At 39.4% G+C, this 16,093-nt stretch overlaps 1 protein-coding gene across 15 annotated transcripts in view; it reads left to right on the top strand.

Moving 5' to 3' along the window:
* The window catches only part of lyst (lysosomal trafficking regulator), a 198,702-nt gene that overhangs the window by 160,218 nt on the left and 22,391 nt on the right, over positions 1-16,093 (top strand). For all 15 annotated transcript variants that reach the window (XR_003404244.3, XR_008301402.1, XR_008301404.1 and 12 more), the window contains 4 exons: positions 2,760-2,900; positions 3,856-4,073; positions 11,547-11,777; positions 14,874-15,063. Coding sequence is in view for 10 of the 15 variants with exons in the window: in XM_053232372.1 (XP_053088347.1) it covers positions 2,760-2,900; positions 3,856-4,073; positions 11,547-11,777; positions 14,874-15,063 (780 nt within the window). In the remaining 5 variants the exon portion in view is untranslated. The remainder of the gene's footprint in view (positions 1-2,759; positions 2,901-3,855; positions 4,074-11,546; positions 11,778-14,873; positions 15,064-16,093) is intronic.

Raw genomic sequence — 16,093 nt, 5'->3', positions numbered from 1 at the left:
AGGGAATGGACTGCACCTGGTCAATTAACATCTTGTCAGTCAATTGTCCAAAGGCCTTTGAGCCCTGGAAATGGAAGTACCTTGCTTAAAATGGCTGTAATTCCTAAATGGTATGCCATATTTTTGTGGGACCTCTTAAAATAAAGCTGAAAGTCTACACTTCGATCACATCTTGACTGTTTTATTTCAAATCCATTGTGGTGGTGTATAAAGGCAAAACCACAAAAACTCTGTCATTGTCCAAATACTTCTGGACCTAACTGTACACTTACAAAGTCTGTGCAGTATGCTGTGCAGGGGCAGTGTATTCAAACCCCCTGCTCTTCCTAACAGGCATTATTCATATTTAGGATTCTGCATTACCGAGTCCTAATGTTAACACCTGCATTTCCTGAGCTACCAAAGAGGCTAATGCTTTATATGCTACTTTGAACTGAAAAGTCTGTCTTAAGCACGAAGACTTAAAAAGCTGCTTCAAACATATTCTCTTTTTATTTTTTCTTTGATTTTCAACACAACAAATGTACCAGAATTATAATAATAACTTTAGATATACAGTGAGAGTAAAGAGTATTTGATCCCTTGCTGATTTTGTTGGTTTGCCCACTAATAAAGAGATGATCATTCTATATTTTTAATGGTAGATGTATTCTAACATGGAGAGACAGAATATCAAAACGAAAATCCAGAAAATAACTTTAAAGAATATATTTTAATTGATTTGTATTTCATTGAGGGAAATAAGTATTTGATCCCTCTAGCCAAAAGCACTTAATACTTGGTGGCACAGCCTTTGTTTGCAAGCACAGCGGACAGACGTTTGTTGTAGTTAACTACAAGGTTAGCACACATATCAGGGGGAATTTTGGCCCACTCTTCTTTGCAGATCCTCTCTAAATCATTAAGGTTGGTGGGCTGTCGCTTGGCAACTCGGACCTTCAGCTCCCTCCATAGATTTTCGATTGGATTGAGGTCCGGAGACTGGCTGGGCCACTCCATGACCTTAATGTGGTTCTTCTTGAGCCACTCCTTTGTTGCCTTTGCTGTATGCTTCGGGTCGTTGTCATGTTGGAAGACCCAACCACGGCCCATTTTCAACTTCCTGGCAGAGGGGAGGAGGTTGTCCCTCAGGACTGCACGGTACATGGCTCCATCCATCTTCCCACTGATGCGGTGAAGTACCCCTGTGCCCTTGGCAGAGAAACACCCCCAAAACATAATGCTTCCACCTCCATGCTTGACGGTGGGCACAGTGTTCCTGGGGTCATAGGCAGCATTTTTCTTCCTCCACACATGACGAGTAGAGTTTAGGCCAAATAGTTCAATTTTGGTCTCGTCTGACCACAGAACCTTCTCCCAATCACTTTGTACATCTTTGAGGTGATCATTGGCATACTTTAGGCGGGCCTCCACATGTGCCTTCTTAAGCAGGGGTACCTTTCGGGCACTGCAGGATTTTAATCCATTGCGGCGCAAAGTGTTGCCAATTGTTTTCCTGGTGACTGCGGTCCCAGCTGCCTTGAGGTCATTCACTAACTCCCGCTGTGTGGTTGCAGGCCGATTTCTCACAGTTCTCATGATCATTGCCACCCCACGAGGTGAAATCTTCTGTGGAGCACCAGACCGAGGTCTATTGATGGTCATGTTATACTTCTTAAATTTTCTCACAATTGCACCAATGGTTGTTACTTTAATACCCAGCATCTTGCTAATGTTTTTGTAGCCCATTCCAGATTTGTGCAGGTCAACAATCCTGTCTCTGAGGTCCTGAGAGAGTTCTTTGGTCTTACCCATGTTGGAGAGTTTGGAATCTGTCTGATTGTCTGATTCTGTGAACAGGTGTCTTTCATACAGGTGATTAGTTAGAACAGGTGTCTTCAATTCAGGTAACAAGTTGATTGGGAGTGTCTAACTGGTCTGTGAAAGCCAGAACTCCTAATGCATACTAGGGGATCAAATACTTATTTCCCTCAATGAAATACAAATCAATTAATATATATTCTTTAAAGTTATTTTCTGGATTTTCTTTTTGATATTCTGTCTCTCCATGTTAGAATACATCTACCATTAAAAGTATAGAATGATCATGTCTTTATTAGTGGGCAAACCAACAAAATCAGCAAGGGATCAAATACTTTTTACTCTCACTGTATAAATAAAGGTATAATAGTGCATGGAATAAAACAGTTATTTGTCTTCATTAAGAAAGTCCCAAAGAGAAGACCAAGTGCACCAGAAAATATCAGATCTGTGATGAAGATCATAGGTAAGCTTTTCTAACAGCAAAAGAGTAGCAGCCTGACTCATCTGCATTCTGACAGATGGTATCTGTGAAGCTGAACACAACAACAGTAGGCCTATACATTTTTTAGCCAGAAAAGTACAAAGGTGCTCTACTCATCATCACCATTAAGATTTACGACCAAAGTACAATTCAAGAGATATATAATCAGAGACATGGTAAAAGTCTTTCCAGTAATCTTTTGTATAATTTTGTGAATCTCTTTCCAGTAGGTCTTAATCTTTTTACAATCCCAAAATGTAGGCATCACAGTACCAGTGGCTGCTTTACACTTAAAACATAATTGAGAGGTGTTGGGAAAAATTTTGTGGAGGTGAACTGGTGTTAAATAAGTCCTATGGATAAATTTAAAAAGCCGAAATTGAAGCACCCTTTGGAAAAATGTTTGAACAAACAGATGAACATTCCTCTCTATGGATTATTTATGGTAAAAATGTTTTTTCTCTCATGCTCACAGACCAGAGCTTTGATATTCCCGACCGGACCTTTCACTCCATGAAGACCACATGGAGACTATCCTCTTATGAGTCAATGACTGATGTTAAGGAGCTGATCCCAGAGTTTTTTTATCTGCCAGAATTCCTGGTCAACAGAGAAGGTATCCTTTTTTTAGTTTCCATATTCTCTACAATTTTCCTTTCCTAATATATCTCTACCTAGTGTTCAAATTTTCTAATGCACCATCCTCTGCATCATCTTTTTACCTGGCTCACTAGCAAATGCCAGTTTTTAAGAAAGTTACACTCATATAGGGAAAGAAATCTACAATGGATATAAAATGTCTACACACACCCTGTTAAAATGGCTGGTTTTTGTGAAAAAAATGAAACCAAGATAAATCATGTCAGACCTTTTCCACACTAAGTGAAAAACAAACAAACATTTTAGGGAAAAATATGAAAAATAAAAAAAGTTACAATAACCTGGTTGCATAAGTATGCACACCCTTTTATAATTGGGGATGTGGCTGTGTTCAGAATGAAACAATCTCTTGTTCAAAAGTAATTATCATACTGAGTAATTATGTCCTCAGTGAAATTATTCTGATTAACCCCTATAATGCAGCTGTTTCTATAGGATTTTCTTGACATCTGAGCTGCAGGAATATCTGACAAGTACTCTCTGCATGTGACAACAATCCCTCATATTCTTTACATGTCTGAGCTATGGGGTAGGGTGGCAGAAAAAATACAGAAGGCCTGGGATTTTTATCAAGGTGGAGGGAATTATGAATAGCCACAAATTTTTACTTTTTATTTATTTATTTTTCCTTTTTTTTCCTAAAAAAAGGTTTCTGATTGTTTATACTTTATTTGTATAATTTGCAATTTCAAATTAATGGTAGGAAAAGATCTGACATAATTGATCTTAGTTTCATTATTTTACTTCACAAAGCCCTGCCATTTTAACAGGGGTGTGTAGACTTTTTATATCAACTGTATATTCTAGTAAAAAGCTGGGAAATAAGATGAAGATTTTATTCTGTTTTCTTGAAAATCTTGAAAAGATATTATCACTATACCATGTTAACCACACATCTTTTCCCATGCCAGGTTTTGACTTTGGGGTTCGGCAGAATAGCGAGAGAGTGAATCATGTGAATCTGCCTCCATGGGCCAGGAACGACCCACGGCTCTTCGTGCTGATCCACAGACAGGCTCTCGAGTCTGAGCAGGTGTCTCAGATGCTCTGCCAGTGGATAGACCTGGTGTTTGGACTGAAGCAGAAGGGCAAGGCTGCTATCCAGGCCATCAATGTGTTTCACCCTGCGGTTAGTTTTCTGTTTGACTGAGAGGTCTTGTGTACATCTACACTTTATGGCCAAAAGTTTGTGGACACCTGACTATCACACTCATATGTGCTTTTTGAACATACCATTCCAAATGTCATCCCCCCTTTGCTGTTATAATTATCTTCACTCTTCTGGGAAGACTTTGCACTAGATTTTGGAGAATGACTATGGGGATTTGCTCATTCAGCCTGTGACAATGCGGGACCACAGAAGGCTGCACACACAAACACAGAGGCAATAAGTGTGGGGGAATGTGCTCTTTATTATCCTCAAAGTGAAAGTGAGAGGGATGGTGCAGGAGAAGCGTGTGTGAAGTGAGGCTTGGTGTAGGTAGTGAGGTAGGTAGGTAGTGTAGGTAGTGAGAAACTTGCAGTGGCGGCAAGGGGGCAAGACTGTGAGGATGCAGCAGGCCGGTTTATGCAGCGGAGCGGTCGCGGAGCAGCAGGAGCTCGTCTTCCTTGCTTATGTCGGCATCTAAGAGACACACAGAGACAGGAAATAGTGAAATAGTAGATTTCACATCTCTCTTGCTAGAATGGCCACGAGCTCCTTTTATAGCTCCTCGTCTTCTCTGGGAGGGTGAAGAGGAGCCGCGCCACTCATTGGCCGCCAGCCGTGCTGTATTAGGTCGCTCTGCCCCGCAGCCATGCGCACTCCGGCTGTCAAACAAACACGGTGCTGAAAGGGCACTGTCTTTTCGCGCAAGGAGCGTTTGATGTTTTACGTGCGCAGGCTGTCGGCCTGCTGTCACAATCCACAGGAACATTAGTGAAGTGAGGCACTGATGTCAAGCAAGAAGGCCTGTGGCACAGTCAGCGTTCTAATTCATCCCAAAGCACCAAGAGTGTGAAGAACGCTATTGTTTTTGACAGGATTATTATTATCATTTTTCAAAACTTTTTGGCATTTTTGAGGTGCTTACCATGCTTAAAACCTCAAACTGGCATTCCATCAATTAGTATAAAATGAAAATTGATATTCAGGTCAGAAGTGAATGCCATCATGTTTTGGCAAATGCTGGATATCCTTGATGCTAAATTTAATTTGTCATGCCATGTAAACAAAGCGTGGCATTATTCCACTGTACATTATGTGATGTGGTTGAAAGTTCGCATGTATATTAAATGATGGGGAATAGTCAAATACATGACAGTGATTCATTGTCATAGCTCCACCAACTGGATGCAGGAAGTGAGGCTTATAAACCAAATTTTTCTATACTCCTCCTAGATGATTCATCAAATTCTTACCATGTATGTTAAAATGAGGGGGCATAGTTACATACACATGATATTAGTAATTCATTGTCATAATGCAACCACATTGTAGGAGAAAGTGGGGCTTATAAATCACACTTTTTAATACTCTTTGTAGAGCGTTAATCAGATTAATATCAGATTTGGTATAAGACATTTATGATGTTAAATTGCAAAAAGATATGACATGATTTTGAACAGTGTTGCCATGGCAATGTGATCAATTAACCCATGATGCTATTGAAAGAGGAGGCGTTGTGTAATTCCAAAAGCCTGAAAGTTCACATGCATAGTCAGTGATGATTTTTAATCACACTTACCTGGTAATACTGATTCATTGTCTTAGCACCACCAACTAGTAACAGGATTTAAAGCTTATAAATCAACCTTTCAATACTCCTCTTTAAGCATTGATCAGATTCATACTCAGTTTGGTCAGCATCATTTCAAGATACTCATGGTTATAAATTGTGTTGATAATGCAGATATCTTGAACAAAGTTGCCAAGATTCTGAGGACATTTGCAAAGATTGGGGTGTGGCCATACATAGGGGTGGAGCTAAGGTGAGATAACTATTTCTCAGGAACTGTAAGTCCCATCAAGCTGAACTTTGGTGTGCTGCATCTATGTGCTAATCTGTGGATTTTTAATGATCTAATTACTTAAAAAACTTAAAAAATCAGATTTCAGGAGGCATTTGACAGGCATTTGTCAGGGGTACTATTGAGCTATCATCATGAAACTTGAAAGGTAGGTTCGGGTAGGGACCTACTTCTAATTGTTGCAGTCTCACTTAAATTGGCCACTGATGATTACTGGCCAGTAATTATCAAAAACATGCTGAAATTTTAAACAATATATCCACCATGTGTCAATCAGTTCTAAGGAGACAGAGTTGGTTTACTCAAAAAGCTGTGATTCTTGATATGAATTTGAACCAAACTTGAACAACATATTCAATAGAAGGTGACCGTGAGACATAGAAGCGCCAAATTTTGACAGATGGTGCAGAATTCCTCCTGCTACTCAGGCAAGAAGGGGCATGTAATGGTGGCACTATAATGCACATATTTACATTATGGCCTATATCATACTTCCCTTTTATTCCTTGGCTTCAGCTCTATTCAGCCAGACCCCATCCACTAATTGATGGATTTTTTGCTCATTTGCGTAATACGTGAAACCTACTTTTTCAAAGTAGTCCTAGGATTTTTGGCCAATCTTCATAAAATTGGTGTCAAACTACTCAGGAGAGTGTGAAACTCAACTGTCAAAAAAGTTGAGATTTATTAACAATATGGCCAACACAGGTCAATTAATTTAAGGAGGCAGAGCCTAGTTTACTCAAACAGCTGTAACAAATCATTGCTTGAATGGATTTGCAATAAACTTGAAAGGCATATTTAGGACAAGATTTTGAGGTCATATACAAAGTCTGGGGCATTGTTATACATGGGGGGCTGAGATAAGGTCAGATATCTGTTTCTTGGGAATCAACCAATTGAGCTGAAGGTTGGGATGCTGCATCTGTGTGCTAATGTGTAAGACTTTTGATGATGAGCTAATTATTTAAAAACATGGCCACCATTGGCTAATCAGCTTTCAGCAGGCATTTGACAGGGTAGTGCTGAAACCCTATTGTAATTGTCAAGATTTTAATTGTCAACTTGAAAGCTATATACAGGAAAAGATTGTGAGGTCAGATCCAAAGTTTGGGGTGTGATCTTACATGGGGGGTGGAGTTAAAGTCAAATAAGTGTTTCTCAGGAACCGTAAGTCCGATTGAGCTGAAATTTGGTAAGCTGCATCTATGTGCTAATCTGTCAGTGCATTTTTGATGTTGACATGATTACTTAAACATCATGGCCACCATCAGCCAATTGATTTTCAGCAGGCATTTGACAGGATTAAAATTGAGTTATTGTTACAAAATTTGGCTGGAAGGTTCGGTTATGGACCCACTACTATTTGATGTAGTTTCAGTCAAATTGGCAATGGGGGGCACTATTCATGTTTGTGTACACAAAAACAAGCATATCTCTTGGAAAATAAGGTGTACAGTGAAAATTCTTTTTTATATACCTTGTCAAAGAGTTGGCACTTGTTGGTCCAATTTAGCTGAAATTTGGTGTGCTGCATCCACTTGCTAATCTGTATTCGAGTGTGTACTCAACTAGCATTGAGTTATTGTCAGAAAACATAAGTATGTTCATGTATGGTTTTTTTATTGTTACGTGTGTCTTGGCATGAACTGGCCACTTGGGGCTTTATTTGCAAGGAGTGCTTGGACCCCACAGATCACCATTTATGACTATATTTTATATTATCCTTATTTTTCTGCCAAAACTTTATCCACTGTCTCATCCTACATTTTTTGAGATATCGAAATGGGACCAATGCCAGATTGGTTGGGAAAGGTGCACTTTGTATACAGATTTTTAATGAGTCACGCGGTTCCTGCAGCAATTCAAAGTGCATTTTTTCCCATAGGAATGAATGGAAAAACATTTGGAAGGACGTGCAGACCAAACCATATGTGCCACAGACATGAATCTTGGCCAGTATGTAGTACTCACTCCCTCTACTCAGGCAAGAGAAAAGACATTGATTGGCCGAATGGTGGCACTATAACACAGCATAGCACCCCATTTTACATTTGAGGCCATATCTCGAGAACCGTGAGACCTTAGAGACAAAAAAATCTGTCTTGCAATGAGGAGAGGCTTCCGTCTGGCCACTCTGCCATAAAGCCCAGATCGGTTGAGTGTTACAGTGATGGTTGACCTTCTGCAAGTTTCTCCCATCTGCACACATGATCTCTGGAGCTCTTACCAAGGCCCTTATCCCCCGATTGATTTATCACAAATCTGGATTTTGCTTTGTCATTATGGGGTATGGAGTGTAGAGTGATGTGAACATTTTTAAAAGCATTTCAGCATAAGGCTGCAACATAAAATCTAGGGGAAAAAAATGAAGGGGCCTGAATACTTTCTGAACGCACTATAGCTATGCCCACTTTCTGCTAATTTGCATAATATGTAAAACCTACTTTTGGGAACTAGTCCTAGAATCTTGTTGCATCGTCACACAGTTGGTGTCAAATGGCTCAGGAGAGTTATTCCTCCATAATGGTCAAACACATTTAAGATTTATGAACAATATGGCTGCCCCTTGTCAATCAATTCTAATGGTACGGAGTCTCAAATTCAATTCAATTCAGTTTTATTTGTATAGCGCTTTTAACAATGGACATTGTCACAAAGCAGCTTTACAGATATAAAAATACAAATAGCTGTAACTTATGACTCTTTGTATGCACTTTAACACAACGTGAATGGCTCCTTCATGACAAAGCCCTGAGGAGGCGTGCTGAGTTTTGGACTTTCAGCAGGCATTTGACGGGGTTAAAAGTGAGCAGTCATTATGAAACTTGCTATTATGCTCTTACAACCACCACAATACCTCTGCATTTTCTTCAGGAAATGCACTTTTTTTTTTAATTTTTCTGTTAAAACTTCTGCTATCTAGTCTTTTATATCGGAACGGGACTAATCCAAATTTTTTGGTCTGGTCAGGAATGATGTGATTGTATCGATCGTTCATGTGCTTCCAGCCAGTGGAAGTGCATTTTATCCCCATAGGAATGAATAGAAAAAATATTTGGAAGAATGTGCAGACCAAACCATACATAATACTAGTCACTCCCTCTACTCAGGCAATAGAGAAGAGGTGGATCGGCCTAATGGTGGTGCTATAGTGCAGCATAGCGTACCATTTTATGTTTTAGGCCATATCTCAAACAACATGAGGCCTACAGGCAAAGCCTATTTTATACAAAACCTACTTTTGGAAACTACTCATAGAATTTTCGTACCATGGTCACAATTTTTAGTGTCACAAGGCTCAGGAGAGTTTCTCCCTCAATACTTGTTAAAAAGATGTTGAAATTTGTCAACAGTGTGGTTGCCACCTGTGTGGTCATCAGTAGGGGTGGAGCTAAGTTCAGAAACCTGTTTCTCAGGAACCATAAGTCTGATTGAGCTGAAACTTGGTATTCTGAATCTTTATCCTCATTTGTATGTTGCTTAAACAAAAACTTGGCCACCACCGGCCAGTCAGATTTCAACAGGCATTTGATAGTGTTAAAAATGAGTAATCGTTATGAAACTTCAACAATAAGTCCCACTAGCACCCCACAAATAAATGATGCATTGTAACTTTAATTAGCCACTGGGGGTGGTATTCATTTTTCACTTAGAAACAAGTATACCTAATGTAAAATAATGTGGACAGGGAATTTTCTTCTTTCTCCTGATTCATTAATTAATACCACAAACGTGTACTTTTTTAGAACATTTAGCCCCACCCAATCAAATTTCTTAAAATTCTATTAATATGCAAACCCATCTTTTGCAAATTATTCCTAGGATTTTTGCCATATCTTCAAACCTATGGTGTCAAATTATTAAGTAGCTCCTGTCTCCTACTCAGGAGCATCTGTCAATAATTATTTTTTTAAAAAATCTATGGATATTTGTAAATGTGAATGTAGCCACCGCCTACCAATCACTCATTCCGAGGTTGGCTTAATTTACTCAAACAGTTATAACATATTATATATTAGATGGATATATACCAAAGTTTAAAGGAATATTCAGGACTAGATTCCTAGGCTAAAGTTGGGATGTGGGGCAAGGTAAAGTTCAAGTGCATTAAGTTAGGGGGCAATGTTTAGTTCAAGTGCATTTTTCTCTCATATTGTATAGCTGATCAAGCTGAAATGCACTTACAACCACCTAAGAACAAGCTAATAACCACCTGTGATAAAATAGCCACTGCCAGACAATGCCCTATATAGTTGCATTGCCTGTGCAATCACTCTGCACTTTCTTCAGGAGCTTCTTTTTATACTTCCACAAGGGAGTCTATGAAATTTGGCACAGTAATAGAGGACAGTCTCAGGTACCTTCACAGCAATTTCGGTCTACACCACTCAAGACCTCTAGAGCCACCAATAAGGCAAAATTGGACATACATTTACTACAATAAAGCAGCAACGCAACGCAATGTCCTAGAAAGGATTCCACTTTCCTCTGATTCTTTGGGTCAAACCAAGTTCAGTGTCACCATGATGTGAAGCAAACAATAAAATGCAGGGTGAAAAACTCACTTGTGTTCATTTATACTAGGTGTTCAGTGCAAGAGTTTTATCACAGAGAAAAAAATCTTTATAAAAGAGACTGGTCTCAGAAATTAACATCATGATTATTTTTAGGTTTTTAAGGACTACACTTTCAGGAAGTAGTGTTGGAACATAAACACATCTATAGAGGACATGCTTTAGAAATTGTCTGTAGAGAGTGCTGGGTGCAATGAGGGAAAATGTTATTGTACTTTATTGTTTAGCATTTTATTGTTTCCACTTCAGATGTATTTTAAACAGTGTATTACTCTGATTTGAACAATATGAATTTGATAAAACCCATGTCACAACATCTAATTATACCATTTCTGGGCAGCAACTGGACACATCTCCCTGCCAACCAATCAGTATTTGCTCGACATATAGCACCACAGATTTGCATAATGCGTAGATATTTTGTGGGAGGACGGCACGCTAGCATGTCTCTGTGTGCCACATTTACCTATGGTCCCCCTCTCTGCATCATGACACAAATACACAAATACCACTGTATCTCTCATTAGTGCAGAAGTATAAACCACACTTAAGTCACAAAACAGGAAGTGAGGTCATATCTCAGCAACACATTTATGTATTAACATCAAACTTGCCACATACAATTAGCAACATAACATAACTTAAAGTTAAAAAACAGATTTTACTTGAAATGCAACTTGAGAAGGCTACAGAATACAGGAAGTGAAGCAATATCTCTGCAATAGCTTGATGTTTTGCCTTCAAATTTAGGAACAAGCACTGATGGTCACAATTAAGAGGTGGGGACAGAAAGTGCTTGGCCCCCTTAATTGCTGCTTGTAGCTATATTTATTAATATTATTGTTCTTGTTATTGTTATCATAACATTGATAACAATATTGTTATGTGGAAAATGTACAGCCAGACTGCTTTTTGAGAGGGAGATAAGCCTTGGGTGTTGTACGGTGTTGTAACATTCCACATTTTCTCACAGTGCAGAAAGCATACTCGTCTTTTTCATCATTTTGTCCCTGCAGACATATTTTGGCATGGACGTTTCAGCAGTCGAGGATCCTGTTCAGCGACGAGCCCTGGAAACCATGATCAAGACCTATGGCCAGACGCCCAGACAGCTGTTCCATACCTCACACATCAGCCGCACTGGACCCAAACTCATAATTGACGGCGAGTTGCCCGCTGCCATGGGCCTGCTGGTACAGCTGGCATTCAGGGAGAGCCGTGATCAGAACAAAGATATTGTCCACCCGGTGAGACCTTTACCTTTTTCACATACATGCAACACATACACATAAATGGTAAGAGAATAAAAACAAATGGAAGGACATTGATGCAGTAGAAGCACTACACCTTTAGACACCAATAAAAGCACTTTCTATTGCTTGTTGGGTTTAACATGTTGAAGATACAACTGCTAAAAAATACTGTATAGGGGACTTCTAATGCCTAAGTATAGCAAAAAAGAAACTATAATAATTGAAAATATTTTTCTTTCCTTCCTTCACTGTTTGGCAGTCCAACAATCTGATTTTATGTTGTGGCTATATGCCATCTGTGGCCAGGTCCCATGACAGTATACTTGGCAAAATGTTGCTTGCTGTCAGTATATTATTCATTCATTTTTTAAGTCAATATATTAATATATTAACTCTATCCAAGCATGTTAAACTGTTCAAGGTTACTGTGTAAAGAACAAAAAGATGATCTCATTAGTAGGCTTGAGACAGTTAACGATAGTATTGGGGATCGCAGATAGATTCTGTCTATCACAATGGCTATCAAGTTGGACGATTTAAATGTCTGTTGGAAAATGTGGTGCCTGTAGCTTTAGGATTAACAAAAATAAATTGTGTTGTGTCTTATAATCAGTGTTGACAACACATTTCAGAGTAAAGTAGCTAAGGCACACTCAAAAAGTTGCTAGTAGGTGCCAGATGATGTCATAAATTAATTTGCATATTCATTGATTCATCATGATAATTTGCATGTGAAATTACAAATTAGAGTTTTGAAGATTTTCTGAGAAAAAAAAAAAAATTATAATTTATTTCTTGTAGAAAGAAGTCATCTTTGGTCATGGCACCATAAACTAACCATTTATGCATTTGCAAAATACTATACGTTCTATCAAGAATGAATACAAAGTCGTGAGTAGTAATGAAATAAGCATGAAGGAAATGGTGACAAATGGAATAACTCACCTTTAAACAAAGAATAATGAACTGAGAGGGCGGACACACAATGGTGATCAGTGAATGGTTGTTGGAAATATTGGCTCATGCAAGCGCAACTCAGTCATGCTTTACACATGTGGTGAGTTGAGCGAACTTGCTGTCTCAACTCGGATAACCAGCAGCTGTGATGTGAGTCGGAGAGCCTTATTTAGTGCAGCATAGTCATTAACGATTCCTCAAAATTTTGCTAGATTTGTTACTAGGCTCTTGTACAAGGATGCAGCTGTATGTGGGGGCTACATAGACTTAGACGAATATGCATCATCTGTCACTGGCTACATAAGCAAGTGTGTGGATGAGGTTCAGATCACTTGCAATGTCACCACACATACCAGTCAGAGGTCCTGGTTGAATGCTGCGGTAAGTTCATGGGCTGTGATATTGCATTCAGTTCAGATGACAAAGTGGCTCTCAGAGCAGCAATAACCAACCTCACCAGTGGCATCAAGAAAGCAAGAGACAAATGGCTTCAAGAGAGCAGAGGCGATGCTGGCAAGGAAAAACTCCCTGAGATGATATGAGGAAGAAACCTTGAGAGGAACCAGACTCAAAAGGGAACCCATCCTTATCTGGGTGACACCAGATAGTGCGATTATAAATAATTCCCTTCTAAACTGTATACTATATGGTCAAAAAGTGCAATTGTGTAACCATAGAAATTCATTATAGTTTACATATGAAGTCTGTTTTGTGAAGTTTTGTTGAACTGTTCACTGATGGAGACTTGCGTGTAAAACTGTCCATGGGAATTGCAGTTCTAAAGCTATCAAAGCAATTGTAGTCCTAAGCCATCGTAGCAAAACTGTTCATATGATTTGATGTCCAAAGCTATCTTCATGGTTTCTAAGTGGTACCATCCACAGTAATCTCATGTCACTTTATGCTGTTTGTTTGGGGCCATCCTCAGCAGCAGCGAGTGGTTTCCAAATGAGTCCAACCAGAAGTAGGGCATCAGAATGAATAAGGCAGGTCCAGAGACCAAAAGGAGTCAGGATCACTGGCATCTCAGGAGTAGCATGTGTAGCTCGACAGAGAGATCTTCAACATCTCCCTGGCACAGGCTGCTGTCAGCACCTGCTTCAAATAGTCCACTGTCTTCCCCATACTGAAAAAGTCTTCAGTCCTGTGCCTTAATGATTACTGCCCTGTTTCACTCACTCCAGTTACAGGTCATGGCGTACATTCAGGCCTCCATGCCAGCAACACTGGACCTTCATTAATTGTTAATTGTAACATTGTGATTTTGTTCCCAAAAGTTCTCTAACATCTCTATGTGATGTATGTGATAAGAGGAATGACAATAAAAGCCTACTTTTATTGTTTGTAATATGTCCTTTTAGCCTATTTCGCAGTCCTATACAAACCTTAATAGCCTATGTTGACTGACTTCAGAGCAGGACAACAAAACATCTTCCTCTTAGCTTCCCTTGTCTGTGCTTGCCAAACAGGTAAAGCCATGCAAGCCTTCCCTGCATGGAATGTCTTCACTCTTAAAACATGAACGGGGCTTAGTACAGTAGTTCAATTAGTATCTCCACTGCTGTTCAATGCAGAGCACATACACATGTTCACATGTACTTTATATAATTTACTTCTAATTTATAATGAGCTAAGTTACAGTTAATAACTTGTTAGGTTTATAGTCCTGACTTCAGTTTTGCAAGTATGACTGACTGACTAATTTAAAAAAAAAAAACTAAATACTAATGATAATGACTAGCAGCTACAGCTGGCTTGTCACTGCAGAACTACCCTGCTCACATACGCTGGTTAGAGCCTACACCCCTCTAAGATCATGAGTGATAAAATCGTCAATTAGTGATTGATAGGGGGCAAGATAGGATGAAGGCATATTACACACAATCTCACAAGTGTAGTGGTTAGCTTCATGTAATCTCATGGTAGGTGCTACATGTATGACAATGAAAACTGCAAAGACTAACACTGAGAGGGTAGTATAAAAAAGTGAATTGAGAAACTGCATTTAAATAAAATATTGTGCATAGGCTCCTGCTTTTGTAGGGTTTGTAGTTTATTTTGTCTATAGGTTTCAAGGGATGCACATTTTCCCATCTTGTGATGTTTTGCAAGCCCTTTTCTGCTGTTTTTCAGAGTCCTCTGCCCTGGATTAAGGGCCTAAAATGGGGTGAGTATGTGGGCTCACCTAGTGCTCCTGACCCAGTGGTGTGTTTCAGCCAGACGCATGGAGAGTGCTTCGGCTCCCTGCTGGCGCTGCCCACCCGGGCTGTCTGTGGCCTCTCCTGCAAGTTCTGCCTTATGGTGATCTACAGCAAGGAGCAAGGTGGGGGACATCCACATTTACACACATTAAATAATACAAGCAAATCACTGTGCGTATTGATCTCAACTGTAGATGGATACACCCTCAGGTCTTTGCAACATCTAGCACCAGTTAAAGTAGGTTGTTGTGCATTTCCTCTGCTAAACTTCACACACATATGTTACTGCCTAATATAATAAAGCTCTTACAACCAATTACAACCAAACCTATTTATTTTTGCTGTACACCTAAGACATTTGGGTTTGAGACCCCAAAAAATGAATATGAGGCAGTAGATCGTAATTTCACATTTAAATCCCTGATATTTAAATCTGGATGTGTTAAACAGCTTAGAACGTGGCACCATTTGTTTGAACCCACCCATTTTTCAAGTGATCAAAAATATTGCAACATGTGACTGACAGGTGTTTCTTGTTGCCCAGGTGTGCCCTGATAGATTGATTGTTTAAACATTTAATAGCTCTGAATATCTACTCTTGTTTTGAGCCCTGGGTTTTGCCTGTGAAGACTGCATTTTTTTTGTTAAAAAGGATAAACCAACATTAATAACAGAGAGCTGTCTGTGGGAGAAATGCAAGAGAAAAGCTGAGAGAAAAAAAAGGGAAAATTAATCAGAGCCCTTGCACAAGCATGGGGGTAGCCAAAAGAACAATTTGGAATGTCTTGAAAAAAAGAAACCACTGGTGCACTAACAACCTGACATGGAACAGGTTAGCCAAATAAAACAACAGCAGTTGATGACAAACGTTGTGAGAGCTGTGAAGAAACAACAGTCAGTGACATCACCAGCAACCTCCACAGGGCAGGGCTGAAATTACTACAATCCACTTTTCAAAGAACACTTAGAGAGCAGAAATATAGAGGCCATACCACAAGATGCAAACCACTCATCAGCAGTAAGAATTGAAGCAGAGTCATAACTTGAGGCAAAGGGATTTGTATTTTCACTCATGATGTGTATGTTTTGACCACGGACAGTGGTGGAATTCTCAGAGGGCTGCATTCCTGCAGCATTGTTTAGACAGGTGTC

The sequence above is a fragment of the Pangasianodon hypophthalmus genome, chromosome 3 (assembly GCF_027358585.1).
Source record: "Pangasianodon hypophthalmus isolate fPanHyp1 chromosome 3, fPanHyp1.pri, whole genome shotgun sequence".
Classification (NCBI taxonomy): domain Eukaryota; kingdom Metazoa; phylum Chordata; class Actinopteri; order Siluriformes; family Pangasiidae; genus Pangasianodon; species Pangasianodon hypophthalmus.
The sequence above is the reverse complement of the archived record's forward strand: the minus strand, read 5'-3'. Positions and strand labels throughout refer to the sequence as shown.